Here is a 27,437-nt window from a genome sequence, read left to right as displayed (position 1 = left end):
GAGAGAAGGGAAGCGGGTACATACAAGGACAGTAGACACGGGTACAACAAGCAGAAAAATAGAGCCAAAAGACAAATTGTAAATGGGATGGAGATTCATCTGTTCTCCATCAACAAACAAGAACGTGCCACGCGCACGACAACCATCAGAATAACAGACGTATGCGACATACGACATACGGTATTTATACACATACAACCATCAACAACAGCCAATAACACAGACAGTCTTGTGATGCAAAGAAGAGAAAAAAAAAAGAGGGGGAGGGAAGATGGTCATCTAGCCCCCTCCAAGGGTACACATTTGTACACACAACATAGCTACCTACTTACCAACAGGTGGGGATGATGATGATGGATAGAAGGAGATGATACTGATGACAGAGCAAGAGAAAGAGAGAGAGTGGAGCACCTGAAGGGATAGATGGATGATGGATGATGAATGGGATGATGGATACCGGTGCCAAGCAAACGAAGGAATGTAGGGAATGAAGCGAGGAAGTAAAGTGCGGTGAAGAGATACCGCAAACAGACCCACTTCATTAATGGGCACCTTCCCCCTCCTCCTTCCCCCCCCCCCCCCCCCTCTTCCCCCCTTGTAACACAACACAGGAGCAGGAACAGAACAGAACAGAAACAGGACATTCGGGACAAGATAGGGTCACATCTGCTGCATCCTATAGTTGCTTTTTTTTCGTGTCTATCTCTGATCTTTGTATACGGTAGGGGATCATAGATGTACCATTGTCTTTTTTATTCATTATGTTTTGGGTTATGGTCGTGCGCGCGAAGGATATCAATGATCCTTTGCAGCCAGGAACATCCCCCGCGCAAGCTGTGCATTCCTTCTTCGCTCCCCAGTCCTACAGGCTGATTCAGTTGATTCCAGTAACCTCCTTATATATCAGTTCTATAAAATAAGAACAAAAATGAAGAATGGTGTGTTAATATTGAGATGCATGCGGGCATTACCATCGTTTACTGGAATACACATTCGAATGCAAATGCCTGCCTTTCAAGTGCTCCTTTGACAGGCTGTCCTTATGCTTATCAAAGTCGAAAAAGCTCTCCGGGATGGGTTCCATTGATGGTTCATCCTCAGGGTCGTGATAGGGCTCCAGGTACGGATGGCGGAGTGCCTCCTCCACAGTGATGCGTTTGACGGGGTTGAATGTCAAGAATTTCTCCAGCAAATCAAGCGCAAGCGGGTTCGCATCCGGAAACATCGATGCGAACGGGATCCTTCGCTTGAACGCAAGCGTGCGGATATAGTCACGGGCACGACGGGACTTTATGCCATAGAAATCCTCCATCGTCGGTGTGCCCAGTACGTCCAAAATCAAGTTCAATTGAGAGTGATCTAATGCCAACCATCATATAAGACCAAACACAGTTAGAACATCGCTCTCATCCTGTTGTGTAACAACTTAATACACCAGACACCATATTCAAACTTACAGTCGCGTCCAGGGAAGAGGGGCTTGCCACTGAGCATCTCCGCAAGGATACATCCGACTGACCAGACATCAATGGCCTTCGTGTACTCCTTGAACGTAAGCATGATCTCGGGTGCTCTGTACCAGCGGGTTGCCACATACTCAGTCATAAATCCACTGTGTTCGTCATTTGAATTGGCCGAGCGAGCAAGACCAAAATCACAGATCTAACCGGAGGCAAAGATGCTGGATGAATAAGAGTACAGTACGCATTGGGAACCATGGCGCTCATGAAGTGCCACAAATATGTTCAAAAGGGATCATAATCAAACGCGAGCGACTATATTACCTTGAGATCGCAATTGGCGTTTAAGAGCAAGTTACTTGGCTTAAGATCGCGGTGCAGGACATTGGCAGAGTGCATGCACTTGAGTGCTCGCAAGGTTTGGTAGATAAAGTACTGACAGTGATCGTCGCTCAAGTCCTGAGTCCTGATGACACGATGCATATCTGTTTCCATCAGCTCCTGAATCAGGTATCTGATCCATTTTTTTTAGAAAAAAAAAAGCATAGTTAGATATGCGATGAACTGAGCGGCCATGGTTCTCAACGACGCATGAAAGACTATTACTCACACTTCTTGGAAGGCTTCCAGGGACGGCGGCTTGACGATATCCAGAATAGAAATGATCTGCCATGAATTAAATGAGATATTGTCAACCAGTTAGTCCATCCACAATTGAAAAGACACCCGTAGTTCGGCAGATGTTTCCCTGAAGCCATTGCTTTCTCTCGACAACCCTTCCACAGCTGCTTCGATGCCATTAAGCAAGCTACAGCACCGTATCCAAGGCGTTGGATGCATCTCGAACATTCAGTTGATACACTAGGTCTGGGACTAGGTGCTCCAGGCGCCCTCCTTACATTTTCATGATTGAAGTACTTGAGCAACTTGATCTCCCGCAGGGTCCGCAGACAGAACATGGAATGGTCAAAGGGCGTAATTTTTTTGATGGCGACCTTTTGTCCTGTGGGCTTGTAGATGGCCGAGCTGGGTAGATTGCAGAAAAACAGATGGTCGGTGTGAGCGAGATGAGCCGTTGGACATCCTGGCTGGACAACATAGTGACAGATTGCTCATCCGTGCCTGAACAGCAAGAACAACAATATTGGACAACGCATTTTTTTTTTCTTACCAGACGATACCATAGGCACCCTCACCAACGACGTCGAGAATTTCGTACTGTTCACCGGCATTGAAGTTACGGGCGCGAGGATTAGTGGTTGCGGTCATTTCGGAGATGGTATCGCTCAGACGCTTAGTGATTCGCGAGAGAATGATGGGCAACTGGCGATGGGGGAAAGAGTGAGAGGGACACGGAGAGGGAGAGGGAGTGAGGAGAGAAAGAGGGAAGAAACAAGGGGAGAAGCAATTGGCTTGAGGTTAGGGCACCTACTCACAGTATAACGGAAGCATGTCTATTTTAGTGCGCAGCTACGCATCCAAATCTTCTACCGCTTCAGAAAAACATTTAGCCAAACCTGAAAGAAAATAAATTTTAGAGTGAGTGCACTCAAAAAGAAACCAAGCAGAGGTGGGAAAAGAAAAAGGGGTGATGGGGAAGCAACGGACAAAGACAGGGTGCAGAATGGAGGAAGCACTGCAGCGAATCATCCATGGATGATGGTGGTGAGGTGATAAGAACAAAAGAGGGAGCTTTAGTGTCTGATGGGTGCCTGATTGGATCCTCAAACGTAATAATTGGTCGTTTTATTTCATTTGCTGATGTATCAAGGTGTCACAAAACTTTCCAATGAAGCGCCATTACAGCCCGGCTACCCTGCCCTGTGCTGTCTGTACCTCATGAGTAGGCTGCCCTCGACCCTTGAAATGGTCCGAGCTGGATGCCAGACAGGTTGTATGTCGAACCGTTACTGTTTGACAACAAAATAACGTGCTCTTTCAAAACGATCAAGGGGAGTACATGAAACACTTCGTTTGTGCTCCCAATGATTGGCGTAGAGATCTTGTCCTCTTAACTTGATCGCGACACGAAGCATGGCGACAACGACGAGCAGGATGATGGTCCTGTCCATGGCACTCAACCCATGCGTCATTACTCGTGCTCTCCACATGCCCATGCCCATGTTCTCCTCTGCATGGACTCGTCCTTCAGCATCATCTCTCAGTCAACAGTATCCATTTGTCTCAAGACGCCTATCTACACAACACACCGAACAGGGCGAAGCCCCTTCCCTCTCTCTCTATGACCGCGGACAGATCCCTGCACCAGAGACAGTGAAGCAGCTGAAGGCCAAAGGCATTCGTCCGTACTTCTACTTCATCGACATCCACGGCCAGGTCTTTCTTCAAGACACCCGTCCGAAGAACTTCGTCTCCTGCTACAAAGACCCAAAGTTCCTCGATTTCTTTATCAATCGCATCAAGCCCAATGCGACAGCACATTTCCCCGAATACCCCTGGCTGAGCCCTTGTGGCAAGGAGATGAACTTCGTCGAAGCTGCTGACACCCCAATTGTCTTCCACAGCCTGCAGGAAGGTCAGTTCGACATGATCAATTCAAACAGTTCCCTATGAGGGTCTCCATGATATACCCGCAAGTGACAAAATGAATGTGTGCACATTATTCATAGGTCAATTGCTCTGGGGAGGCACGTTGCGAACACCGTTCCTGCCTGATCAACTCAGAGTTTCTATGTCAACAGGACGCATCTATCACCCCTTGTCACGACCCATAGGGACGATACAGGAGCCATCAATTGGTGTTGGTACGCAGAGGGGATTCACCTTGGGCCTCTTAAAATCATCGATGGTGCTGAGCGAGCTAGCTGCAAACCTCGACCAGGACTCCCTCCTTTGGCAAGGACAGCGTTGTCAGCTGCACCATTTGCCATAGCTCACCTATTCTGTGGCTGACGTGTGTATGTCCTCTTAAAAATAAATTTGCACTTTTGCACTTTGCCCTCATCGCCCATCAGCTTCATCCCCTCTTTTCTTTCTTTGGGTACCACCTCAGCACAACCGTCGGTTTCACGCACAGCATGAGCACTAATCAGAATGGGTAAGAATGTGTCTTGGAATGATCTGACCTCGAAAAGCTATTAATCCTTTATGTGCGACTGACATTCGCTATTTGTCGACACGTTAGAAAATCACAGCGACGGCATCTGGGTGTCACCATGCCCATCTCTGAAAACTTTCCGACGCCAGAGGATCAGGAGAGCACGGAGAGGCTACTTCAGACGCTGAAGAGTCAAGGACTGTTTGAGTCAGAAGAAGAGAGTCGACGAAGGCAAGAAATCAATCCAACGTCGCTGAGTCAATTGCCTTATTCGAAATATGCGCTGCAAATCGATCCAGTGCAATAGCTGACATTTGGTGTTGCTGTTTATCAATTAAAATAGAGAGATCGTTCTTGGGAAATTGGACAAAATGGTTAAGGAATTTGTCTACGTTGTCAGCGTGCGCAGGAATCACCCAGAATCAATAGCTAGAGAGGCTGGTGGCAAGATCTTCACGTTTGGTTCTTATCGACTTGGCGTGCATGGATCAGGCAAGTCAAGGGTCTTTACCGACTCATACCGATTTGCACAAAGGAATAAATTATCGAAATCGGACTCCAGGAAGATTTTGCAGACCTGCTTTGCTAATACCCTGGTCACTACCGTAAAACCGTGTAGGGTCCGATATCGATACGCTTTGTGTTGTTCCAAAGCATGTGGAGCGCGAAGACTTCTTCGATGTGATGCACGATATGCTCCGCCGTCGTTCAGAAGTGACCGAGCTTACCGCAGTCCCTGATGCTTTTACACCTGTCATCAAGATGAAGTTTTCTGAAATTCCTGCAAGTTCAGAATTGCCAGTATTCAGTTTTACGTTTCGCCACCCTTCGTCTGAGCTAACCCTCCATTCTACTCGCTGCCTGGTAGATTGATCTCACGTTTGCACGACTCGGCTTATCGACCATACCGGACACTCTGGACTTGTCTGACGATAGTTTGCTCCGCAATCTAGATGACCGGTGCATTCGTTCTGTGAACGGATCCCGCGTGACGGACGAAATTCTCCGACTGGTCCCCAACATTCCAGCCTTTCGCATGGCCTTGCGATGTGTCAAACTGTGGGCTCAACGACGTGCCATTTACTCCAATATGATGGGATTCTTGGGCGGTGTTGCATGGGCCATGTTGGTCGCAAGGGTGTGTCAGCTTTACCCAAATGCCTGTGCAGCCACCATAATCTCGAGATTCTTTTCCATTCTTCATCAATGGTAAGCACCACGTGCATATATGACATTATAGAATTCGAGGCATAGTAACTAACAGGATCCTGCTGTTTACACACATCGTTCTATTATATTGTCTAGGCCCTGGCCGCAGCCCGTGCTGCTGAAACCAATTGAGGAAGGACCCCTGCAAGTGCGAGTGTGGAATCCAAAGCTTTATCCTGCGGATAAGGCCCATAAGATGCCGATTATCACTCCTGCATATCCATCGATGTGCTCAACCCACAATGTCACGGATTCCACTAAATCTGTTATGCTGTCTGAATTTAAAGAAGGTATGTTTCGAGCTATTACTGCTCTTTAATCTTGATGTTTCCAGATATCGCAAATTGATCTCTCTCCGTATTGGCACGTTGTATATATTCTAGCTGCCGAGCTGGTCAACAGGATCATCGTAGAGCGCATTCCTTGGTCCACTTTGTTTGCAAAGGACGACTTTTTTTCGCGCTATCGCCACTATATCCAGGTCATCGCTTCATCAGACTCGGAGGAGCGGCACTTGCGATGGTCCGGCTTTGTAGAGTCCAGGATACGACATCTTGTCACAAAGTTGGAGCGCGTTGAAAACTTGGTGCTGGCACATCCTTACATTAAGGGCTATTCGAAGACGATCCAGTACAGGACAGCAGCTGAAAGGGAGGATGCGGCACATGGAATTACCCGTGCAGCGTCGGCAGATCAAAAGGACCTCAGTACAGAATCTGCCGAGCCGCACACCATGTATATCTCGACCTACTATATCGGTTTGAGTATTCCAGCTCGCGAAGGTATATCTGCGGCAACGTGGTCTTCACTATTCTGCTGTATTAGTACGAGTAATCTTTACTAACCTAGCAGGTGTTTGCCTGTGAATGTGCCTTAGCCGGATCCACGGGCCACAGAAAGTTGGATTTGTTTAGGCCAAAGGATGAGTTTACAGATATGGTCAAATCCTGGGACAAGTTTGACTCTCAATCGATGGGCATTGTGGTTCAACACATCCGCAGGTATGTACACGGTGCTGAAAGGAACTTGTCGTATGCAGGGAATCCGTGTCCTAACTTCAGGAGGGGGGGGGTTTTTTATCCAGCGCCGCTCTTCCAGCTGAAGTGCTCGACGATGTGGATCAAAAGAAGACGAAGCGATCAAAGTCTGGCAAGGTAAAATTCGAGACACTGACCTGATCTTGTGCACAGTGGGGATCGTATTTGTATATTTAACAAGGAAAGAATACTCACGCTGCCATCGACCTTTGCGCACAAAACACTTTTAGAAATCGACTGCAGTGGATACTAGACCCCCTACCAAGAAGCGTCGCGGCTCTGTGGGCCAGAATGGTGCTTTATCTGACGCGACACTCTCGACGCCTGCGGACACCGTAGAGACCCCGGCAACCATAGCTTCGCCTATAGTGAAGAATGATGTGTCTGCACCAAGCACGCCAATTGTTCCTCAAGCTTGAGAGCCCGAAGAATTGGTGAATGCAGCGTCACCATCATCTTTTGACCTTTTTTTTATCCTCGCCGACTTGCTGCCCATTTCTCATATTGTCCTCAATGTTGTGAACGGGGCGGCATCTACAAGTATTCTCCTTTTTTTTTTATGTTTATCAGTCCCAGGTGCTATGGATGCTATGGACAACAGTCATTCTAGGTCTTGTTGCTGCGAGGATTCTGGGATGTTAAAGCAACTGTTGCCCTCCACAAAGTAAGTGTCTCGCATACTTCCAATTTTACGTCCGACGTCTGTAGCAGAATATACAGAATGTCTTTCCAAAAGATAATCTCCGTCTTTTTTTTTTTTTTGGGATCTACTCTGAATATGTCCGCCTCGTCATACGCAATGTATTCTAGCTCATCTCGCCGTTTTTCTTTTAACAAACTTTCTTCTACCATTGTCACCCCTATCCATCTTGCTCGTCTCTAGCACACTTTTACAATTTTCGTTGACGAATAGATTCCCTCAAGCCGTAGAAAAATGAAGTTGTATATAGCTGCTGCGACCTATTGTAAAATAAACGATTGTTGGTGACAGAAGGATATTATATCACATGAGGCTGCATTTATTGTTTTGGAGTCTCTGGGCATAGTCGAGTACGAGGGCTTTATTCTCTGCTACGCGATAGCCGCTAATTGGATTAGACATGTACATGTACATAGGTTGCCTAGTATTCGTAGCTCTACGCTAGTTTCCTGACCCGAGCCCATCAGTCCGAGCGCGTCTGCCGAGCGCGTCCTTTGGTAACGAAAGCGCCGAGTGGGATGCTCCTGTACTCGCGATTACCTATATATCGCGTCGAAGCTCCTCCAAGGCTGGGCGGTTGGCTCTCTTCACAACGACATTTTACTGGGCCCCATCTTATCCACGCTTGCACAGCAGTCCATTCCTACGAGTACTAGTGTCAGAGGCCATACCACTGCCCTTGGATCGATTTCGAGCGCGTTCAACACCACGGAAAGGGACGAGACACTGCAAAAGGCAGGGTCATTTTGAGTGTCGGAGGATATGCATAGACTAAAGAAGCAAGCGCTGGTACGCATGATCAAATCACAAAACAACTTTTTGTCAGATGCGTTCGTGATGTTGATAAGGTGGGTTGGGGCTTCTTCCTGTAAAACGTTAACAAAGAAGCGAGTCCATCATTTTGACGACCCTGGGCTTATCGTCATCGAACGAGGCGCATAGCATCTGGATTGGGACGCCGCATGCGTAAACGAGCTGTTTACTATTGGTACTGACGTCCATTACGGTATCAAAGACTTCTGCATCGAAAGCATCTAACTGAGAAGGAATGGTATACCACATTGGCCGTCGGTCTTGGTCGCTTTGTAGACTCTGTTTAATCAAGCTCATGAATTGTTGAGGCCGTCTCTTGCAGGATTGAGCCAGATCGTCTTCACATATGGCGGTCCGAAGGTGGGTATATATTCTCGAGAGAAGGCCCGCTGTCGCGACCTCTCAGGCTAGGGTTCCAAAGAATACATGCCATCACGATCCGCCTGTAAAATCTCGGTGGGATCGGCGGTATTCTGATCCAATGCATAGCCACTATAAGTACCGACCGAACGATGGCACAATAGGGCGCCTGGCCGTCACCATGAAACTGCTCACTGCTGTTGGTCGTACATGCCGCATTATATGAAGTTCGAGGCAGTTGCGGAGGGCGCCTCGCTGCTGAAAGTCGATTACAATGACTAAGCATTCTAAATCTTGGCGACTTGCAATGGATCCAGTAACGAACTCTAGCAGCTGAGAATGACAAAGGCCGAGTCGAGTCCATTCCTGCTCTCTGTCATTGTCAAAGATTGTTCCATAAGGGCATGCTGATCGCCAAGGCAAGCAGTTGTAAGAATTAAGAGACGACTGTTACGGAACGGGGCGCACAAGGAGATGAATTCTCTCAAGACATCCAGCTCAGTAGGCATTGTAGGCCAGCCCCTAGGATAGACCTGAATGCCTTTGCGCCACCAATCAAGGTGTATTAGCACGTGGTCTGTATGCCATGGCGGTGAATGCACCCTTTCAAACATGACCCTTCATTCACCCATCACTCATTCCAGAACACACGAAGAAAGCGATGGGTACGACCACCTCCAAAGCCAACAAGATAACGGCTCATGACAGGGCGATCCTCGACCTCAAGGTCCAGAGGGACAAGTTGAAGCAGTACAACAAGAGGGTATGGCATTACACATTCCCTTCTGCTGGTGTAAGCCAGCTTGAGTGCTCTCCTGAACGCATTCTTTGTTGATGAAAACCGATAGCTGGACCTTGTTATCGCAAAGGAACAGGAGATGGCCAAGACCTATCTCGCCAAAGGGGACAAAAAGCGTGCCCTCCTGGCTCTCCGGCGGAAAAAGTTCCAGGAAGGACTGCTAGAGAAAACGCAGTTGCAAATGACAAACTTGGACGAATTGGTAAACCCTTGCTCAAGCTGTCAAGCGCTCTTTTTGGCTCTGCTGTGCGTGTCAATGTTATATCTATCAGACACCTCGACTAATTAGAACATTTGATTGTTTGACTCGCTAAATAGACATTTTCTATTGAGCAGGCGCTGGTTGAGAAGCAAGTGTTTGAAGGCCTAGCAGCAGGAAACCAAGTACTCAAGGAGCTACATAAAGAAATGTCACTCTCTGATGTAGAGAGACTGATGGATGAGACCGCTGAAAGTATTGAGTATCAGAACGAGATTGATGAGATGCTCAGCACACGTTTGTCTGTTGCCGAGGAAGAGGACATTGAACGGGAGCTGGACGAAATGGTGGTACGGACGTTGTTGCAGCACTCGGATAAAGCTTCAGCATGTATTGCATTTAAGACTTGTAAATTCACGTCAACCACTACGCATTCGCTCTTGTACATCCCGCATAGGCCACAGAGACGAAAGCCATGCTACCTGCTGTGCCTGGGGCTTCCAGAGAGGAACGCGAAGCAGCATCCTGGCAGACGCAGGAGGAACAAGGTATTGGTACGAGTCGTTATGGACATCTGATAGCAGTGAGATCAGCTTCAGAGTCTGATAAACGGTGGCTCTCGGCCTTTTTTTCTTAGGTCAACCAGACAGAATCGCTGTCAAAAAGAAAGCGACAAAGACCACGCGCGCCCTTAACGAACCCATGTTGGCATAGACTTTGGCCAGCCCAAAGAATGGTCCAAGTGGAGGAATAATGCAAAAATTCCACATAATCATCCAATACAAGGAATTCTGCCTCACCGTTTCTAACTGTCCAAGAATCCCGGTTTCAAATGCCTAATCTAGAGGTACCTAGAAGGCATGCGTGCCTCACTCAGGAGCTTTTAATAAACGCACTATCACCTTCCCAGTCGTCAATGATTCCATTTCTCGCCGACATTCTCCCGCCCTCCGCCATTTAGGGTAGTTCAGGGTTGTGTGGAATATTTCAACCCTCATTTCATATCTTCCCTGCCACGTCGAATCATACCTCCCTTTATCTTCGTAGCCGCTTTCGTTCCTATATACTTCCTCCTTATTCTACTTCCCTCTCCGACTACACCCATCTAGATTATTCGCTTTCTTCACACCATACGCCTGTTGGCCGAACATACACGCTATCATGGAAACTTCAAGGCTAACTTTCCTTCTGTTTTTTGTTCTGGTCTTCTTCCTGCTCGCGGCCTTTGTTCTTTATCTCTTTATAAGCCGCTGTACAACCCCTGCTTCTCAAAGGTTGGCGTTATGGTTCAAGGCACAGAGCGAGGCGGACCGCTTGGTAGAAACCATGGCTGCTCAAACACGATGTCTGATGGATGGCCTGCGACCTTGTCGGCGCAGGGACAACATCCGCAAGCGGAAAACTCAGCGACAGTACCAGATCAGTTCTCACATGCGGGAGAATAAGGATGGAGCGACATCGGCAACCTCAAGGGCCGAATATGATGAAGAGACAGCGATGGACGAAATATGGCGGCGACACCAACAACAGCGCACGGAACGCTCGGAGGTCCAGGACTCGGTGCCGGTCTTCAATCACGGCTCTGGTACAGGCGACCAAGTGGCTGAACGCAAGGTGGAAGGCGACAGTGCGTGCGGATCAAAGCTGGACCGGTCTCTTGAGGAGCTAGCTGGCGAGAGGCTCTGGGAGTTCGTCGTTGGCTGGTGTCTTATTGGGTGCATTTTCGCAGGCGCCGCCCTTATAGTAGGGGCTAACCTGAAGGCTCAGGACGGCCTTTCGAATGAGGCGCCGTGGACGTTTAATACTGAGGAAGGCGACAGTTTGATGGACAGCGTCGTGGCACATGTAATGAAAATCGCGCTCGGAATCAAGGATTTTGGGGACCAACTCATGGAGCATGGGATCTTTATATTTGTCACTGGTATCAATGGCTTCGTTCTCGTGCGACAACGCGTGTACGTTCGGCGACGGGATTACGAGGCGGATATTTTGCAAGAGGATACGCCAACAACCATAATCCCGAACAAACAGAATGAGCATGAGACAAGGGAGACAATAGAGCGATGCAACATCCTTAGCTCTGGTAGCCACGAAAATCTCAAAGGGGCTGATGATTTTTATGATTACTCGGGCCCCATATATCCAGGAGAGTATCTCTTCCAACATGAACGCCCCGAATGCGCTCAAAGTGTGGACAACAGCACCAAGGAGCAGCACCAGGAGCGTAAAAAAGACAATGGTGATGATGAAAATGGCGATAACGACGCTGACTGTTCGCCAGAGTTCAGGTCCATGTCGTTTCTAGCTTGGTTCAACTATTTGCAGGTCGGGATCCTTGTGATAGAGTTTCTGCAGCTCTTTTCATTTCCACTACGCGAGTTGATGGAGTTTTACAATCAAGCAGAGAAAACCAACGATATGTATGAGAGCGCCGAGGTTGTTCTTAATGTTTTCCGAGATGCAACAGCATCGACAGGTCAAGACGCGCCCGCCAACTTCTCAAGACTACATTACCACGATGGCATGCTCTCTCTGGGCAACAGCACAATATTTAGTTTCACACTTCACAATTCAAACGACACAACAAGAACTAGTAGGATTGTGGGAAATGACTCGACACCAAGGTCTTCTGAAGGATCTACCAGAACCTTCGGGCAGCAGCAACTGTTTGATTGGTGGCAGAACATGCCGCTCTTGGATAATGCCACTGCGTTAGCAGCGCCTTGGATAAAAAATATCAGTATATCGACCGACTGGATCGCCGATAATCTGCCGGTTTGGCTACCGAACATTACAGCTCTGATGACAAACAGCTCTCTAGCGTCGTTGGCCCAAAGCGACTTGGAGAACATACGAAACCGTCTTGTGAATACGGCCGCAGGACTGATCTCGCATGGACTGTCTGTTCCCGGAAGCAATACGACAAATACAACAAGTTCCATCGGTTCGCTTCCTACTGAGGACGGTTCCCTTAAGACGTACCCACCTCGGGAAGATATGGCAGGAGATGGTGACATTGTTATGCAGGTGGTCAACAGTCTTGGTCTGCAGCCCTCTATCAACACCCACGATTGGTATCTTCTACGGTTTTGGTCGTGCTTTGTCGTCGTTCAGATTGGCTGGATTGTGGCGCTTAGCATCCATGGATGGAATAGGCGGTGTAGGCGTTTACGCCGTGAAGGGAAACCACACTGGCCAACCATAAGTGTTGGTTGGGTGAGCTGTTTTATTCCTGTCGTTGTAAGGTCATGTCCATGAACCCTAAAAAGCAGAGAATTTCACCCACATCGGTTACTATTACGCATATACTTTTGCTGAATGATCACGACCCTAATCAGTCCATATCTATTGACGTTCCCATAGAGTGTCCTCTATCTTCCGATCTTGAGCACGTTTTTGTCTTCAGCAGCATGCCAGTCGCAAGCCATCCACGCGTACGCATACGAACGATTTACGCAGCAGGAGGAGCGAGCAAGGCGCGAAGGACATGGAACGTTTCGCCCGTCAAACATTTTCAACTCGATTGTCGTTACGCTGCTGGATCCTGCTTCGACTGCCGCTCCATCTGCAAGTTCGCTACTTTGCACAGGGCCACAAGTACAACCTTCTCTCTACCTTGCATTTAGTCTGCTCGGCTACACGCTGGCCTACCTTTTGTTCATGGTCTTTTTGACCTCTTTCGAGCGGGTGCCAGCGAAGGGTGAAATTTGTTTTCGACCTAATGGCGTTGCAGCCCTCAAGAACCTCGGTCTTTTGCTAGCAGTCGATTTTCTTTTGATCCAATCTCCTTCTCAAAGACGCTTTAGGGGTCTTGTGTCTATGGCGGTTATGTTGGCGATGGCCTGTTATACTATCCGAATGAAGCCGTGCTACTGGAACAAGGTCAACTACTGGAGAACTTTTTCCTTCTCATGCGTCCTCTACGCGTCCTTACTGGTGGCTTTGCTCTGTCCATCGCCAGAACCCAACAAGGTCAAAGGCGAACGGATTGGTGGGAAATGGGTGATGGCCCCGAACCTTAAGATGGGACACGCGTGGACAGTCGGTGGGGGTCCCAAGGTCATGCTATCCTGGATTGTAGCAGGATGGGCTCTCCTGATCATTGTTTTCGTAGTAGCTGACAAGGTCTTTCTATGGCATTGGGCAAAGAAAAAGAAGACAAACAAGAGAGTAGCATCCGACACTGTTGGATCCCGCTCAGAAGAAGGGCCGCGGCCTGGGTTCGATTTTCGTCAAGAGCAACAGGGTATTAGGGAATTGCAGCTGTTGTAGATTGACATGTTTGTCCACATGCGACGCCTTCTATCAATCCATTTTCATTAAGACGCCATCCTTTTCTAAATTTTTCCTGGGACGTTAGGAGCGGACGCTATCGAAGGCACATCTCTTGGCGCGACTGTGCACAGTATGGCATCAGGATCTCATTGGAGCATCGTCGAGCTTGGGGATGTCAGTGATAACCCAGCCTCACAGGCTCAAAAGGATTATCAACATACGGTCAGGACCAAATCTTAAATTCCAAGGTCCGAATGGCACTATCGGTTCTTACGCGCAGATACCAGATGTCACATACCCCTTACGCGCAATCAGAGAACATAACAGTAAAAGGGAATCACTTTATTTTAAGGTTAAAGTTTCGGCCCCTCAGCACCAAACGCCCAGTGCGCTTCAATGTCAGAGTGCCTGTCCTTGCTGTGCGATAGATCTCCTTAGGCCCTCATGTGGCAACCCAGAGAGGGACAGACCGCCGTTAACAGTAGTTGCTCCAGTGGGATGAGCGCCCGAGACTGCGCTGCCGTTGGGTGGAAGAGCACTGACTTGCCGGCGTTCCTCCAGGGCATCGTACATGACAATGAACTCCTTCTTCACCTTCTCCCAGCTGTTCGGATCAAAGAAAATGTAGCTTCCCCTCTCGAATGTCGGCGTTTTCGACTGCTCTGAGGCTTGATCTTTCATGAGCCATAACCTCAGCTCCTTGTGATACCGCCAATGCCGATTGTAAAGCTCAATGGCTGCAGCGTCCTGCAGGGCGTCTCTCGGCATAGAGTAGAACATGTAAAAGAGTGTCTCGTCCAAAACTGAGCTGAGCTTCGCTTGCGGTGGAGGTGGAGGTTGAACGTTGTAACATGCAGGCACATGGAATTCTGCCTCTACGTCCGCCGACGTCGGTACCTCAAACCATGGTGATGCAAACGTTCCATATAGCGGTCTATTCGATATAAATGAGAGAGCCACCGCGTGACACGAAAAACAGCGTTCGATCAGTACAACTGTGCTATCCTCATCAACATCGCCTTATCATATCAAGTCAAGGCTCAAGTGTATATAGCCGGAAACATACTCTGCCGAGTTCAGACTGAGCCCCAAAGTAGTCAAATCGCGGCCGAGAGTTAATGTGGTGGAATCCTGATCTGCGGTGCGAATAACTCCCAGCATTCCAAATAGGCCAAACCGATCGTGATCGTCAAGCATCGATTGATTTTGCCCTTTCGATTCTGCATTTGAGTTCCCGGACGCAGAGCCGCCAAGACCTGACTCGCCTAGCCTTGTGGAAGCGTTTGTTGCTGATCCTGATTGCGATGAACTTAATTGTGCAGCTGCATTTCCACCAGAGATAGGTGTTGTTGACAGTACAGATGTTGTAGAGGACATAGGACTGCTTGCTGATGCCAAGAAGAGTCCTGATCCGTTGCCAGCCTTTGTTGCATAGCTCTAAAGCCCCGATTAAGAACGCGTAATAATCATGAGTGCCTGCACTGACTTGGCGCCAAATAAAAAAATGATAAGCTGCCGTTCGTCCAAAGCGCTTCATGTTGTCGCAGTCCATGACCACGTGCTCCACGCCTGGTCAATTACCTTTGTCGCCTTGCCCAATTCACTAGATGAACTTGAGAGATGGGCGTTGATAGGGGAATGAGAGCCTAGATTAATGATGGCCGATCAAATCGTCAGTGACGAGGCACCTGTAAGGAATCAAACATGTATGACTCGGATCCAGAAAAGAACAAACAATGATCCGACATGTACCATTCATGTGCAACAGTTGCTGCTGTTGCTGCTGAAACATCAAGTCGTTTGCCAATTGCTGCTGAAGCTGTATCGACTGCTGTAGCTGTGAACCTGAGGAGGGGCTGATCATTGAAGAGAACGCCCCCATTCCATCTAGTTGCGATTGCTGCAGCATATGCTGTGCTTGCTGCTGAGAAGGATGGTGCTGAAGGCTTTGTTGAGATCGCGACGAGTTCTGATGGGCCGGTTGTTGTTGATGCAGCTGCATCGAACCGAAATGACGACCTGATCCTGCAGAGTTGGGCCTTGCTCCTGGTAGCGCGGGAAAGTCATCCTCTATGCTGAATTCTTGCGAAAGACCAGTGCCAGGGGCCGATGATCCTGTGTTAGACAATGTCCCTGCTGTGCTAGCATAACTTGCTGCTGAAAGACCAGGATTAGAGGAAGCGCTATTAGCACTTCCAAGGGCTGGGAAATCCGACATGTCTAGAATTTCCTGCTGATGGTTAGGATGTTGGTGGGCTTGCTGTGATGATGAGTTCTGATGCTGCTGTTGCTGTTGTTGCTGAAGCAAAGACGATTGCATCACACTAGGGAAGCCTGACATCGGTGGGCGGCCTTGGTTCATTCCTGGCATAGGTCCTGATCCATAGCCCCAGCCTTGGTTTGGTTGGCCTAAGAGTCCACGAGCATGGTCAAGTAATAAAGTCAGTAAGACAGCCCAACGCCGTGTGCGCCAGAGTAGGAATCCTGAAATTTAGAATCCGTACCCATTTCAAAGGAGCCATGCCTGCCGTTAGGCATCCTTCCGGCTACCTGCATTGCTGATGCCCGTTGCTGTTGCTGCTGCATATGTTGTTGGAACTGCTGCTGTTGCTGTTGCTGATGTTGCTGTTGTGATGTCTGCATGACTAGCTAGAGAAGAGGATGAAAGGCGCGCAATGAGAATCACACACGAACTTGAGCGATCTGCTCCTTGCCTGAGTACCAGGCTTCCGGTTAACTAGTCAAGCTGCTGTCGTACCCACTACGGATGTCTTTCAATGCGTACAGCGAATCTTGGACAAGCCGCGGATTGGGTAAACGGGCAAAAAGAGATGATTACTGCCTGGATGATCTCGTCCTGCTGCCGTTGCTTTCGATTGTTATTACTGCTACTGCTGTTGCTGGCGTGATGCTGCTTTCGTGGGGCTTTACGGGATGGAGGAGGAGAGAGAACGGAGAAAGAGGAGGCGTTGCGCGCGTCGTTGTGAAGTGATGATGATTTAGTGGGAAGGCGACGTCAGCGGGTTGCCGACTGAACGCTTTTGCTGCAAGAAAAAATCTATGCTGCTCAAACAACCGAGCCCACACACGCGACCTTACTACGGAAATCACACTGAGCTTCATATCGCTCCGCCAAATCATCATTACTTCCCTACGCGTCCTTTTGTGTAGTTATAGTAATATCACGCGTTTACCATTCTTCTTTACTCTCATCTTCACTGAAGAGATGTCTGTCGTGTTTAAAGGTGTGCACCAGGCTGCTTGTTGGAAAGCGCTCGTCAATTGTCAATTGTCTGTGAAAGTATGTGAAGGAACAGCAGAGAGATAGAATGCATAGCATGTTCGTTATGAACGGCTTTTTATTTTTGCTAACGAACGTGTCTTGGAGTGTGCTGCATATAGCCGCCCTGATAAATATAAAAGGCGCTTATTGTCGTCCTCGTCTACTCGAAGAACACGAGACTTATTAACTTCCTGCTTATAAAATCCATCATCGTCAGGGCCGCAGATTTCTCCGAGTTCGAATTTCACTCTGAAGTCCTATGGCAGCAGATCGGATTTTTACGCCGCGTGTTCACGAATAATGCTACATGTTCTTTTTGCCAACAGATTCTCGTTGGAAGACTTTCTGTATGACCTACATAACCATATTGGCATACAGGGGGCGGATCGATGCATGTAGAAATCAACACACGAGCAGAACGGCAACCGCCAGGCATTACAATGATCTTCAAGCAGGATTTGAGCAAGGAGATCCCTTTTTAATGAGCATTCAGCACCACGCTTCCTAGTGCTTCGTTCCACTAAACCTGAAAGCTTCTCTGAATTAAAAGGCTATTCGCGTATCCATGTTCATCCAACTCGTTAAACACAACTACAGTACAACAATGAAGAAAGCAGCCCACCTTACTTCTTCAATAGCTGTGGCATTGTCCCCGTGAAATGTTGCTTCACCTTCGTAATAATCTCCCTGATCTTAAGATCTCAGACAGGCAGCACGCCTCAAGTACATGGTTGTTGGATCCATTGGCAGCATCCAGAAGAAGTTTTATCATGAGGTCGTAAATTCGATCGGCAAGTTGTCTAATCCAGGTGATCGACCTCTTAGTTGGATGACCCCTGCATGAATCGGCTCAATAAGTGGTCGAAGATGACCTGGCTCTAGCCTTGGGCGATTGCATCGAGGGATTGCGCTCTTGCTTCCTGGTGTTCAGGCGTTATCTCTCTATACTCCAGTAATGTAACCGAGATACGCAACATCAATCCGCGGAGTATAATATTGTTAGGAAGCGTGCTAGTTGGTCCACTTTGCCATCCGACAGTCGTTTTCGATGATTATTGGGGCTGCGCTGGACTTGTCGCAGCTTCGCCTGCAGATATTAAACATTGAATCCAGCCTGAGGAGAGCTCCAGTATAGAAATTCTGACGTGCCCGCCCCCTTCTTGCATCCATCCAGGCCGAACTTACCTTTTTTTTTTTCTTTGCTGCCAGCTCTTTGGACAGGCCTTCCACCTTCGTGGTCTCTTGCTGGCCGAGTTTTCTTCGCTTTGTGGGAACAGTCTCGTCGCTCTTAGTGGAAACATTGCTGACAATGCGTGATATATAACGAGATCGCAGAGATATCTCTGTTTTTGCAGTTTTGTGAAATGAAAGAGAGGGTGAAGTACGAATGGTTAGTGTAATGACTAGAGAATTTATGGACAGGAACAGAGGCGCACTTGAAGGATAGTGGTGAATACCCATGCTTGTTGCGGGTGTGGAGTGTCTTTGCAACTGCCCTTGTCTGGGTTTGCGTAGGAAGGTCTCCATTACTATTGCTCATGATTGTATACAAAGATATCCACTAGATACTGAAAATGGTCAAGGTCACAGCCGATGAGTGCCGTTCCTTTCCACGTGGAAAGCGTAGCCATTCAATAAATCGATAAACGCGCGAGGAGTTGCTGCTCCACGCATCCGCATATCGCCAGAATAATTACAAACAGTTTCGTTCAGAGTTGGCATGATGGTATTAGGCACGCTCCTGCGCGGCAAAGACTAGAATTTGTAGCTACAACATAGACTCCAGAGGACGCGCCGTTTCTGCAATGGTGATTACCGGGTCGGATGAGCTCGCTGGACTGTACTTGACGCAGCTCCTCGCAGTGCATACGTCGCTCTCGTAGGGACATTTACAAACGCCCAAGTCATGGTTCTTAAAGTATGCAATAACGCCAACCGTCGACTCGACAGAAATCCCAGTGCTGTTTGGGTGTCATTGTAGGTAGAACGGGGCCTCCCCTAGCTTGTTGATATGTGCTTGTCCAATCTTCCCCATAGTTCGATTGTATGTACGTCTCAGCCTCCTGCTCCAGTCCTTGTCCTTCAAAATGCTAAGCTATGGTTGATCTGGGGGAGTCCTGTATCAACTTTTATTCGAATACTCTTCTAATAATCCCGTAACTATCTATAATTCTGCTGAATGTCTGGGGCGTTGGCTTCTGCGCCATAGGATTTCCTGTACTATTCAAACAGCGCCTTCCGGTTGCATTGATGGCAGATGAGGTCGGTGCTGACACTCAGACATCGGCAGACATGTTGAATACTTCGAGCGGAGCAGACAGCACGCTTTCTTTGATACCAAAAACTTCTGTCGCGACGACGTGTTATGCGTAGCTGAAATATGATAAGCGCGAGAACGGGTTCACGTCAGATAGAAACTGTGGTCGCTGTTATCGACTTGGGCTTTGTAGTTGTGATGCGGGCTGGGTAACAGCTCCAATTGACGTAGACGCGACTGATCTCTTTGTACCCACAAGTTGTGGCTGTAGAGGAGGAATTGTCAGAGAGCGCAATAAAGTGAATCCACATTAGCATAGATCCGTCCTTGCGCGACTCTTGGTGCGGACTTCGGTTTCCATGCTCTTCGATGAACTGTGGGGAATTGTCTATCTTTATTCTTGCAATGTCAAAGATGAGTGAAACGGGCCGGTGCTGCGTAAAGGCTCGATCACAGACGGAAGATTATCGGTTATAAAGACATTCTGGCTTTCATGCTGTAGCATTGAGCACATGTGGTCGTACATCAAAGTCCAGCTGTAGCATCCTACTCCTTCACGAAGCTTCAGCGACAGCCTATGTTAACTTCAGGCTTTCTCTATTATTCTGACAGTTGCGAATGCAGCGCTGCATTTGTTGCCAGCGTACTACAAAATGGGCCTTGGAAGGCTGGTTCTACAGTCTTCATGTTCGTCTTGCGCTGCAGGCACTCGCTCATGGAAGCCACTGCCGGAGCAGAGAGTGTGGAGGTCATTGCGCATGCGGACTGCCTGGAATTCAACCCCCCTATGATTGTCTTCATGGCTGCCTTGCCTACTACCTTTGGCTCGGGCTGTTTCAAAGTAGAAATTGGTGGCAACAAATGGCAATAAGCTCAAATAAAGACGTTTTGCCGTCATTCACTTGGTTCCCTCTCTCCATTCCATGAAAACGAACAACAGAAATCAGCGATCACACACACCATACATTTACATCATACACACCATATACTCGCCTCAGAGCACCACAAAATATGCCAAAGGAAAAAAATTCAGTTGTCGGCAAAGGCGGTGGCAACAAGGTAGATCTCGAGCTCACTCATTCGTTCCTCGCTTGAGCATGGACCAGCTACTGATCCGTGTGATTCCTGTGTCTAGTCAGAGAAATTGGTGCTGGACTATCTCGTCAAGCAGAACCGCCCCTATAGCACCAGTAAACAATATTGTCTTTGTCTTCTGAATCGTCGCATGGCAAAAAGAAAAAGAAAAAAAAAGACAATATAGATGTCCTTATACTGTACGTTCTTTATTGCTGTGCTAGCGGACATCGTGGGTAACCTACATGGTGCAGTCACGAAAATAGAATGCCAGCGCGCTGTGAACTCGCTCGTCGAAAAGGACCTGGTTACCGCCAAGCTATATGGAAAGCAAGCCATCTACGTCGTCAGGCAGGTACGCATGCTCCATTAAAAAGCTATGTCTTTTCTTTTTTGTCGAATATTTGCCGTTTACAAGTAATAACCTGCCTTTTTTCGTATTGCCACAGGACAGTATTGATGCTGCCACACCAGAAGAACTTGCTGCCGTCGATAAGCAGTTGGCCGAACTACAGAGCAAAATCGCAGAGTCCAAATCGAGGAATAAGCAGCTCTCCTCAAGTAGAGTGTGAAGTAATTCGCGTTGAGATATGTAACGCCGTGACTTTTCAAGACCAATGCACTCACTTGCTATTCACAGAACTGTCGGCTCTTAGCTCCTCCATGACGACTGAACAGATTATAGCGAAACTAGATCAATCGACCACCAAGGTTCGTTTGTGGAGCTGCAGCATTGTTGGCCCATATCTGAGAAGATTGGAGAGGTCTTAAGCTTCCATTCGATATTGTATTTACGATACCCTCTAGAACGAGCAGGCAGAGCAACACTTATCACTTCTGCGCGGCGGTACTCAGCTAGTGATGCCAGAGGAAAAGCAGCGCGTTGCCAAGGAAATGGAGTATTACCGCAAGATGTGGATGCAGAGGCGACGTCTGGTGAGGCGATCAGGCTCTGGAACCTGTACTGCATATTTAAATACACCATGTTTGGCTAACGTCTGTATGCTCGTCAACGTATCCTCATGCGGTTTTTTATTCCTAGTTCAAGGACATGTTTGCGACCGTAACTGAGAACCTGCCTGGCAAACCCAAGGACCTACTCGTAAGTCCCTTCACTCTGCCGCTTGTGCCTGGTTCCGTCATTTTTTCTTTTAAAAACAAAGGAGATGGATGCTTACTTTGGATCTCAATTTTATTGGCAGGACGAACTGGATATAGATGTGCAGGATCCTGTTGATATCAATATCAATCCGAGAGACCTCGCTCAAGCTTGATCCTGCCTTTGCTAGGTTCTTGTCCTCCTGCCGCCGATTTGCGCATTCACGCAAACAGCACATGTCTCTTAAATAGCGCAGGACACAATTGATACCTGCAGTGCGATGCATACTTAGCGATGGGCGAATACTATTACAAACATCGATCAAATTGAGGGCTTCCTCAAGGCAATCGATATGCTCTCTAATATCATGTTTCATCGCGGTTGCATAATACGTAGACTATTATTGCAATGGTTTATTAGATCTATTGGATATGTACGATGATAGATTGCTAAGGTCCTTTTACTTGGCTTCCTCGGCGGCGACAGTAGTGCTCTTCTCCTGTAGAGCAGAAACAACAGCGGTCATGACAGCAACCTTACGAACAGCGTCAATGCTGTCCCAAACTCGTTCCTGCTGGATCTTGGATGCCTTACGAGCAGCAAGCTTGGTGCGGCGAGCATTCGTGGGAACAAAGGTGGCGGTCATCTCAAACGACCAATGCTTGAAAAGCTGGACCTTGACAACATCCAAAAGGATGAAGTAAACAAAGGAGATGATCAAGACGACAATGGCCTGGGAAGCGGGGATCTTGGGGGTCAAACCACCAAAGATAACCATCAACAGAGCAATGATCTGGGTACCGATAATGACGATGGCAAAGATAGGCGAGGGCAGGTTCTCCCAGAAATAGCCAGTGAGACGGGTTGAGAAGATGACGAAGTGAGGCGCGGACGAGATGTGGAGGTACATGACCGACTCCAACTTGCGGTCTTCATAAGGGGCCTTGTCATCCAGGGGCTCGTAGCCAAAGTGCTTCCAGAAAATGTAGAAATGGGCAAAGGAAAGGGCAGTGAGGCAGAGACCGAGAACGATCGACATAGTAATCAGCTGACCGATTCTCCACTTGTCGGGGCGCGCCGAGATCTGGGCATTGTCAACAGCAATAACCAGGGTAGCCAGGTCGTTCAAGATGCAGATCAAGATGAGCAAATGAGCGGGCAAGGACCAGTCATAGGCCATGACGACGACGAAGAAGAACATCAAGAAGTGGACAGTTGAGGTAATACGGTAAAGGGCATAGGAACGCATGCGCTGGAAGATGGCACGGGAGGTCATCAGACCATCGACAATGGTGGACAATCCGGGAGCGAGCAAGACGATATCGGCGGCAGAGCGGGCAGCATCAGTGCATCCGTGGACGGCAATACCGACGTTGGCCTTCTTCAAAGCAGGAGCATCGTTGACACCATCTCCGGTCATACCGACGAGGATACCACGCTTCTGAAGCAGCTCGACGACGCGGTACTTGTGCTCGGGAATGACCTGGGCAAAACCATCGGCACGGAGGCAGTGCTCGGTAATCTCGTCCTCAGACTTGTCAGAGTCGACCAAGTGACCTGCATCCAGCATGACACGTTGCATGCCGAGACGGTGAGCGACCTCCTTGGCAATAATCAACTGGTCACCGGTAATCATCTTGACAGAGACACCCATGTCATTACAGCGGCGGATTGTGTCAGCAGAGTCAGGGCGAGGAGGATCAATCAACGAGATCATACCGATGAGTTCCCACTGGTCCATGTTACCCTCGACAGTGCGAGCGACACCCAAGGCGCGGAGACCACGCTTGGCAAGAGAGTTGACGGCGCGAACGGCATCATCATCACCGCCAACAAGACGGATAATAACCTGGGGGGCGCCTTTAGCGACCTTGAAGGTCGAGTTGGTCTCGAGGTTGGTGATGGTGGCCTGAGTCAGCTTAGTCGAGGGATTGAAGGGCAGGAAAGAGGTGACTTTGTAGCCGGGAACTTCGTGCTTGTGGGTGCGATCCTTGAGAATGGCGAGCTGATCCTCAGCGGCAGTACGGACGGCAAACTCAATGGGATCGTTAGCACCAGCCTCAGCAGCAAGGTAAGAGTACAAGAGAATATCCTCAGAGGTGTAGTTGTTGGACAGGTAGGGCTCATCGAAGGTCAACTCGTTCAGGGTCAATGTTCCGGTCTTGTCAGAGCAGAGAACAGAGACGGAAGCCATCTCTTCGACAGCAGTAAGACGCTTGACAATGACCTTCTTGGCTGCAAGTTGCTTAGCGCCAACAGCCATGGTGACAGACATGACAGTGGGGAGACCAACAGGGATGGCAGCGACAGTGAGAACCAGGACCTTGCGAAGGACGGTCAAGAAATCTCCTCTGTTGTCAGCGTCGCCGTGGAAGTGAACAAGTTGGTAGATCATGATGATGACAATAAGAACGACAGTGATGAGGATCAAGAAGTTTCCGATGCGGTTGATAATCTTCTGGAAGTGTCCTTCCTCAGTAGTAATAGAGATCAAGTTGGCGGCGCGACCAATGAAAGTATCACCACCAGTCTTGGTAACAACAGCCATCTGTTGGCCCTGCTTGACAATCGAGGACGAGTAGACGGTCTTGCCCTTGTTCTTAGCAACCGGCAGAGACTCTCCAGTAAGGGCAGACTGATCAATCAGGAGATCGCCCTCGGTGGCTTCACCAGTGGCGCCGATTCCGAGAAGACGACCATCGGCAGGAACGATATCACCGAGACGCAGGACAATAATATCACCAGGAACCAAGGCGGCGACATCGAGCTCAACCAAATGGCCATCGCGCCAGCAGCGGGTCTTCAAGGCAAGAGTTTGACGAAGGGCATCCAAGGCAGACTCGGCCTTGGACTCTTCAATGAAACCGATACAGGCGTTGACGAGCAACAGACCCAAAATGATACCAAAATCCAGCCAATCCTTGACGACGGCAGAGATGATACAAGCAACCTCGATCAGGTATGCGATGGCCCCAGTGAAGTAGCTCAAGAACTTGAGGAAGGGGTTGCGCTTGACCTCAGCCAGCTCATTGGGGCCGAATTGGGCGAGACGGGCCTCGGCCTCGGCTGTGGTGAGACCCTGCTTGGGGTCGGTTTGGAGGAGAGCCTCGAGCTCGGGCGAGATTTCGTCCTTGTGCTCGTGGTGCTCAGCCTCCTCGACTTCGAGCTGACCCTTCGTGTGAGTCTCTATATGGGGCGGGGGTGTTTCAAGATAAGGAGAGCAGCATGTTAGTTGCCAGTTGTAATGAAAAAAATAAAAAATAAAAAAGTAGCGAGCTGTTTGTTGGTGCTCGAGTGCTGTTGCGAACGGTGGGTTGCTGTGGGTGTGGTTCCCCGGTAAGAAAAATAAATTTGTTGTTTGGATTTAAGTGCGGGTGTGTTACAAAAATGGAGAGGCGAACTCAGTCCCGTGCCTGGATGGGGTCAAGTAAAACCAATAAGGTGCTCAGAGGTGCTCATCTGGAAGCAAAAGAGGCATATTGTGGTACATGTGGTGTGCTCTGTATGTCCATAGACAGATAGGTAGACAGGCAGATGGACAGGCGGATGTAAAGACGAAACAAAAATGGTACCTTCAATCTTTTCAGACATGGCTGGGTTGGGTTCGTCTGAACAAGCTGTTCAAGGCACAGGCGTGGTCCTTTATGAAGACAGGTTGGGCAGGAAGAGGTAGGAAGAGGAGGATGAAGAGGGAGAGGAGAGGAGAGATAGATAGGAGATAAGAAGAAGGCTTTTTTTAAGCGGGGGGCCTACACAAAAGGGCGGCCTTTTATATGAAAAGAGCGTTGCGGTGAAGTAAAGGGCAAGAGAAAGAGAGACGGAGCCCTGGCACTGCAGTAACTATTGTAGTAGCCTATCGTACCTATTGTGCTTTGCTGATGTGACCAGGGAGAGAAGAAGAGAGGAGAGCTCTCTTTGGTGTGCGATTGTGTACAGTATTTACCGGGAGAGCGCAAAAAATAAAGTAAAAATAAAACAAACCGAAGAGGGGTGAGGACCGAGGAGAGGAAAAAGGCAGGTCTATCTGTCAGAGGGCGGGGTGTGCGTGTGAGCGATTAGCAGTAAGTGGATACTGTTGTAGAAAGTGGATGTAATGAGTACTTTTTTTAATTAAAAGCGAGGTTGTAAAGATGTCTATGTCTACACTGTAATTGCAGACATCTACTTTTGGCCTGGTCTCTTCTCCAAATGGTACGAAAGACGGCAGCTGGCAATGAAAGGACGTCCGTTTTTGGTTGGTCGGCTGGCAAATGGACGGGCGAACAGGCGGGGATATTGGACAGGAGAGCGAGCGGGTTAACTGGCTGGAACTGCTGGCTTTGTAGTCTAAAAAGTATAAAAAAGTATAAGGCGTATAGACTAATATAAGGTGTTTTATGCGTGAGTTCGTGTTCTGGCCTCAAAGGAGAGGCTGGGTCTCCAGGTACCCAGTCGACTGGGGCAAATGAATGACAGAGGAGCAAAATCAGCCATGAAAGCTGACTTCCTGGCCGGATATCATCTGCAATATCACCACTCCAGGCACTCTACAAGTCTAACGCAACATCCTAAACACTGCAAGTCTTTAGTAATCCAACGTTACAATACTGCAGCTGCACACCGGCCACTATCGCAGCTCGATGTTCTGCCAGTCAGTCAGAACTCATCTGTAGATGGCTGTAGTCTCATAGCATTAGACTAAACGTAAACTACATACTGTATAACATAATATTCGAGAGAGAGGAGCCAGGGATCTGATTTAATGACATCGGTTTTGTGAGCTAGGAGCTGCGAGCAGTAGAGAATCCAAAAGTGTGCAGTAAGGCCCAACGGCCAAGTTAAATCCTTACTGGGACAAATATGCCCTCATTTCCATTTCGACAATGCTTCGTGAGGGATGGAAGTAGACGATCGAACACGCACTGTTGAGTACAAGCAACCAAGCGCCTACAATAAAAGGCAGGGTAATTCCCCAACGGATGTAAGCGGGCAGGTTGTTGTTGTTTATCCATTTGTGCCTGGAGATGGACAAACAGGGCGTGTGTCCTTCCTTATTCGGTGGCACAAATCGCCGGGGATTCAAAGCGGTGCATATCCAGCCTTTGTTGTTGGTTTTGTTCTCTGCTCTGCGTGAAGAGAATAAAGTTTTCGCTATCTTTATCGTGAGCGGGTGAGGGAATTAATTTCAGTTGCAGTAAGAAAACAACATCACAACAAACCCACAACCCACCGTATTCCGTTTCTTTCGTGATGCACAAAGCCATTGTACTGTACGGCCCTGGGAATTGTTCCGTCTTAATCTACGCTCAGTAGAACTGTTGCTCACAGTTAAGATTTTTGGAATCTGGATCCCAGACTCTCTTTCCCTGTCTCCTTGTCCTTCGCAAGCCCGCCCTCGCCAAGTTTAACTGGCATCCAGCTGTTTACCCCACATCATAATCTATGGTGAAAGTTGACCCTTCCCTTCTTGATAAATAGGCAAAAAGTGTGCAGACGCACCGGGATGTGATCGTGAGGAACAAAAGAAAAAAGCAATCCAGGCAGACACTTGCGCTCAAGTTCCAACAGCGCAGTTACAGGCGTGCTGGTGAGGCCTGCAGAGTTTGATCCGCTAGACAAACAAATGCCAATTAAGCACATCCTTGAATCTGAAGTTCAAACTCGTTTTTTGTATTTCACCTTCAAGGAGTATCTTGTTCAGACGCATTCTGAGAGCCGACAAAATGAATACCCGGGAAGAGACTGACAGTAGACTAGCCCATGGCTATATGCCAGCGCGCTTCTAACCTTGTACAATACAAACGTGCGTACCTTGCAGACTTGGTGTACAGTCCC

At 48.5% G+C, this 27,437-nt stretch overlaps 11 protein-coding genes across 11 annotated transcripts; 6 read left to right on the top strand and 5 right to left on the bottom strand.

The window, feature by feature from the left end:
* Positions 1 to 645: 645 nt before the first annotated feature.
* Positions 646 to 3,131, bottom strand: BC939DRAFT_449637 (kinase-like domain-containing protein). The gene is made up of 8 exons (XM_051555409.1): positions 2,978 to 3,131; positions 2,632 to 2,783; positions 2,360 to 2,486; positions 2,071 to 2,126; positions 1,785 to 1,974; positions 1,458 to 1,662; positions 1,012 to 1,359; positions 646 to 909 (listed from the first exon to the last, which is right to left on the bottom strand). Exons 2-8 carry the CDS (start codon positions 2,727 to 2,729, stop codon positions 875 to 877), a joined length of 1,059 nt encoding a protein of 352 aa, XP_051412757.1. The 5' UTR covers positions 2,730 to 2,783; positions 2,978 to 3,131; the 3' UTR covers positions 646 to 874.
* Positions 3,132 to 3,412: 281 nt separating this feature from the next.
* BC939DRAFT_449634 (uncharacterized protein) lies at positions 3,413 to 4,429 on the top strand. The gene is made up of 2 exons (XM_051555408.1): positions 3,413 to 3,996; positions 4,091 to 4,429. Exons 1-2 carry the CDS (start codon positions 3,495 to 3,497, stop codon positions 4,351 to 4,353), a joined length of 765 nt encoding a protein of 254 aa, XP_051412756.1. The 5' UTR covers positions 3,413 to 3,494; the 3' UTR covers positions 4,354 to 4,429.
* On the top strand, positions 4,430 to 7,526 carry BC939DRAFT_449633 (Poly(A) polymerase central domain-containing protein). Its single transcript, XM_051555407.1, has 10 exons — positions 4,430 to 4,518; positions 4,606 to 4,749; positions 4,862 to 5,010; positions 5,138 to 5,301; positions 5,387 to 5,727; positions 5,824 to 6,017; positions 6,111 to 6,509; positions 6,605 to 6,728; positions 6,812 to 6,881; positions 6,995 to 7,526. Exons 1-10 carry the CDS (start codon positions 4,499 to 4,501, stop codon positions 7,181 to 7,183), a joined length of 1,794 nt encoding a protein of 597 aa, XP_051412755.1. The 5' UTR covers positions 4,430 to 4,498; the 3' UTR covers positions 7,184 to 7,526.
* A 1,728-nt stretch (positions 7,527 to 9,254) lies between these two features.
* Positions 9,255 to 10,547, top strand: BC939DRAFT_449627 (Snf7-domain-containing protein). The gene is made up of 5 exons (XM_051555406.1): positions 9,255 to 9,400; positions 9,486 to 9,638; positions 9,755 to 9,985; positions 10,093 to 10,183; positions 10,273 to 10,547. The coding sequence occupies exons 1-5, from the start codon at positions 9,299 to 9,301 to the stop codon at positions 10,347 to 10,349; spliced, it is 654 nt and encodes a 217-aa protein (XP_051412754.1). The 5' UTR covers positions 9,255 to 9,298; the 3' UTR covers positions 10,350 to 10,547.
* BC939DRAFT_137610 (uncharacterized protein) lies at positions 10,462 to 14,230 on the top strand. The gene is made up of 4 exons (XM_051550123.1): positions 10,462 to 10,597; positions 10,745 to 12,875; positions 12,999 to 13,881; positions 13,996 to 14,230. The coding sequence occupies exons 2-4, from the start codon at positions 10,797 to 10,799 to the stop codon at positions 14,148 to 14,150; spliced, it is 3,117 nt and encodes a 1,038-aa protein (XP_051412753.1). The 5' UTR covers positions 10,462 to 10,597; positions 10,745 to 10,796; the 3' UTR covers positions 14,151 to 14,230.
* A 79-nt stretch (positions 14,231 to 14,309) lies between these two features.
* Positions 14,310 to 15,107, bottom strand: BC939DRAFT_396487 (uncharacterized protein; the record flags this gene model as incomplete). Its single annotated transcript, XM_051552299.1, has 2 exons — positions 14,310 to 14,844; positions 14,977 to 15,107. The coding sequence occupies 2 exons, from the start codon at positions 15,105 to 15,107 to the stop codon at positions 14,310 to 14,312; spliced, it is 666 nt and encodes a 221-aa protein (XP_051412752.1).
* A 363-nt stretch (positions 15,108 to 15,470) lies between these two features.
* BC939DRAFT_449619 (uncharacterized protein) lies at positions 15,471 to 16,904 on the bottom strand. The gene is made up of 3 exons (XM_051555405.1): positions 16,669 to 16,904; positions 16,415 to 16,555; positions 15,471 to 16,319 (listed from the first exon to the last, which is right to left on the bottom strand). Exons 2-3 carry the CDS (start codon positions 16,551 to 16,553, stop codon positions 15,562 to 15,564), a joined length of 897 nt encoding a protein of 298 aa, XP_051412751.1. The 5' UTR covers positions 16,554 to 16,555; positions 16,669 to 16,904; the 3' UTR covers positions 15,471 to 15,561.
* A 3,640-nt stretch (positions 16,905 to 20,544) lies between these two features.
* Positions 20,545 to 21,978, top strand: BC939DRAFT_137590 (Tat binding protein 1-interacting protein-domain-containing protein). The gene is made up of 6 exons (XM_051550122.1): positions 20,545 to 20,879; positions 20,974 to 21,085; positions 21,165 to 21,235; positions 21,332 to 21,460; positions 21,567 to 21,626; positions 21,727 to 21,978. The coding sequence occupies exons 1-6, from the start codon at positions 20,712 to 20,714 to the stop codon at positions 21,796 to 21,798; spliced, it is 612 nt and encodes a 203-aa protein (XP_051412750.1). The 5' UTR covers positions 20,545 to 20,711; the 3' UTR covers positions 21,799 to 21,978.
* Positions 21,979 to 22,116: 138 nt separating this feature from the next.
* BC939DRAFT_449612 (uncharacterized protein) lies at positions 22,117 to 23,007 on the bottom strand (the record flags this gene model as incomplete). The annotated part of the gene is made up of 1 exon (XM_051555404.1): positions 22,117 to 23,007. A coding segment is annotated over exon 1 (783 nt), but the record flags the coding sequence as incomplete, so codon positions are not given.
* Positions 23,008 to 23,595: 588 nt separating this feature from the next.
* On the top strand, positions 23,596 to 24,809 carry BC939DRAFT_449611 (uncharacterized protein; the record flags this gene model as incomplete). The annotated part of the gene is made up of 1 exon (XM_051555403.1): positions 23,596 to 24,809. A coding segment is annotated over one exon (1,214 nt), but the record flags the coding sequence as incomplete, so codon positions are not given.
* Positions 24,810 to 24,942: 133 nt separating this feature from the next.
* Positions 24,943 to 25,278, bottom strand: BC939DRAFT_449609 (uncharacterized protein). The gene has a single exon (XM_051555402.1). It carries the CDS (start codon positions 25,212 to 25,214, stop codon positions 25,047 to 25,049), a length of 168 nt encoding a protein of 55 aa, XP_051412747.1. The 5' UTR covers positions 25,215 to 25,278; the 3' UTR covers positions 24,943 to 25,046.
* Between the last annotated feature and the right edge of the window lie 2,159 nt (positions 25,279 to 27,437).

This window comes from Gamsiella multidivaricata (assembly GCF_025024155.1).
Source record: "Gamsiella multidivaricata strain RSA 2152 chromosome Unknown BC939scaffold_28, whole genome shotgun sequence".
Taxonomy (NCBI): domain Eukaryota; kingdom Fungi; phylum Mortierellomycota; class Mortierellomycetes; order Mortierellales; family Mortierellaceae; genus Gamsiella; species Gamsiella multidivaricata.
This window is presented reverse-complemented; position numbering and strand designations above follow the sequence as displayed.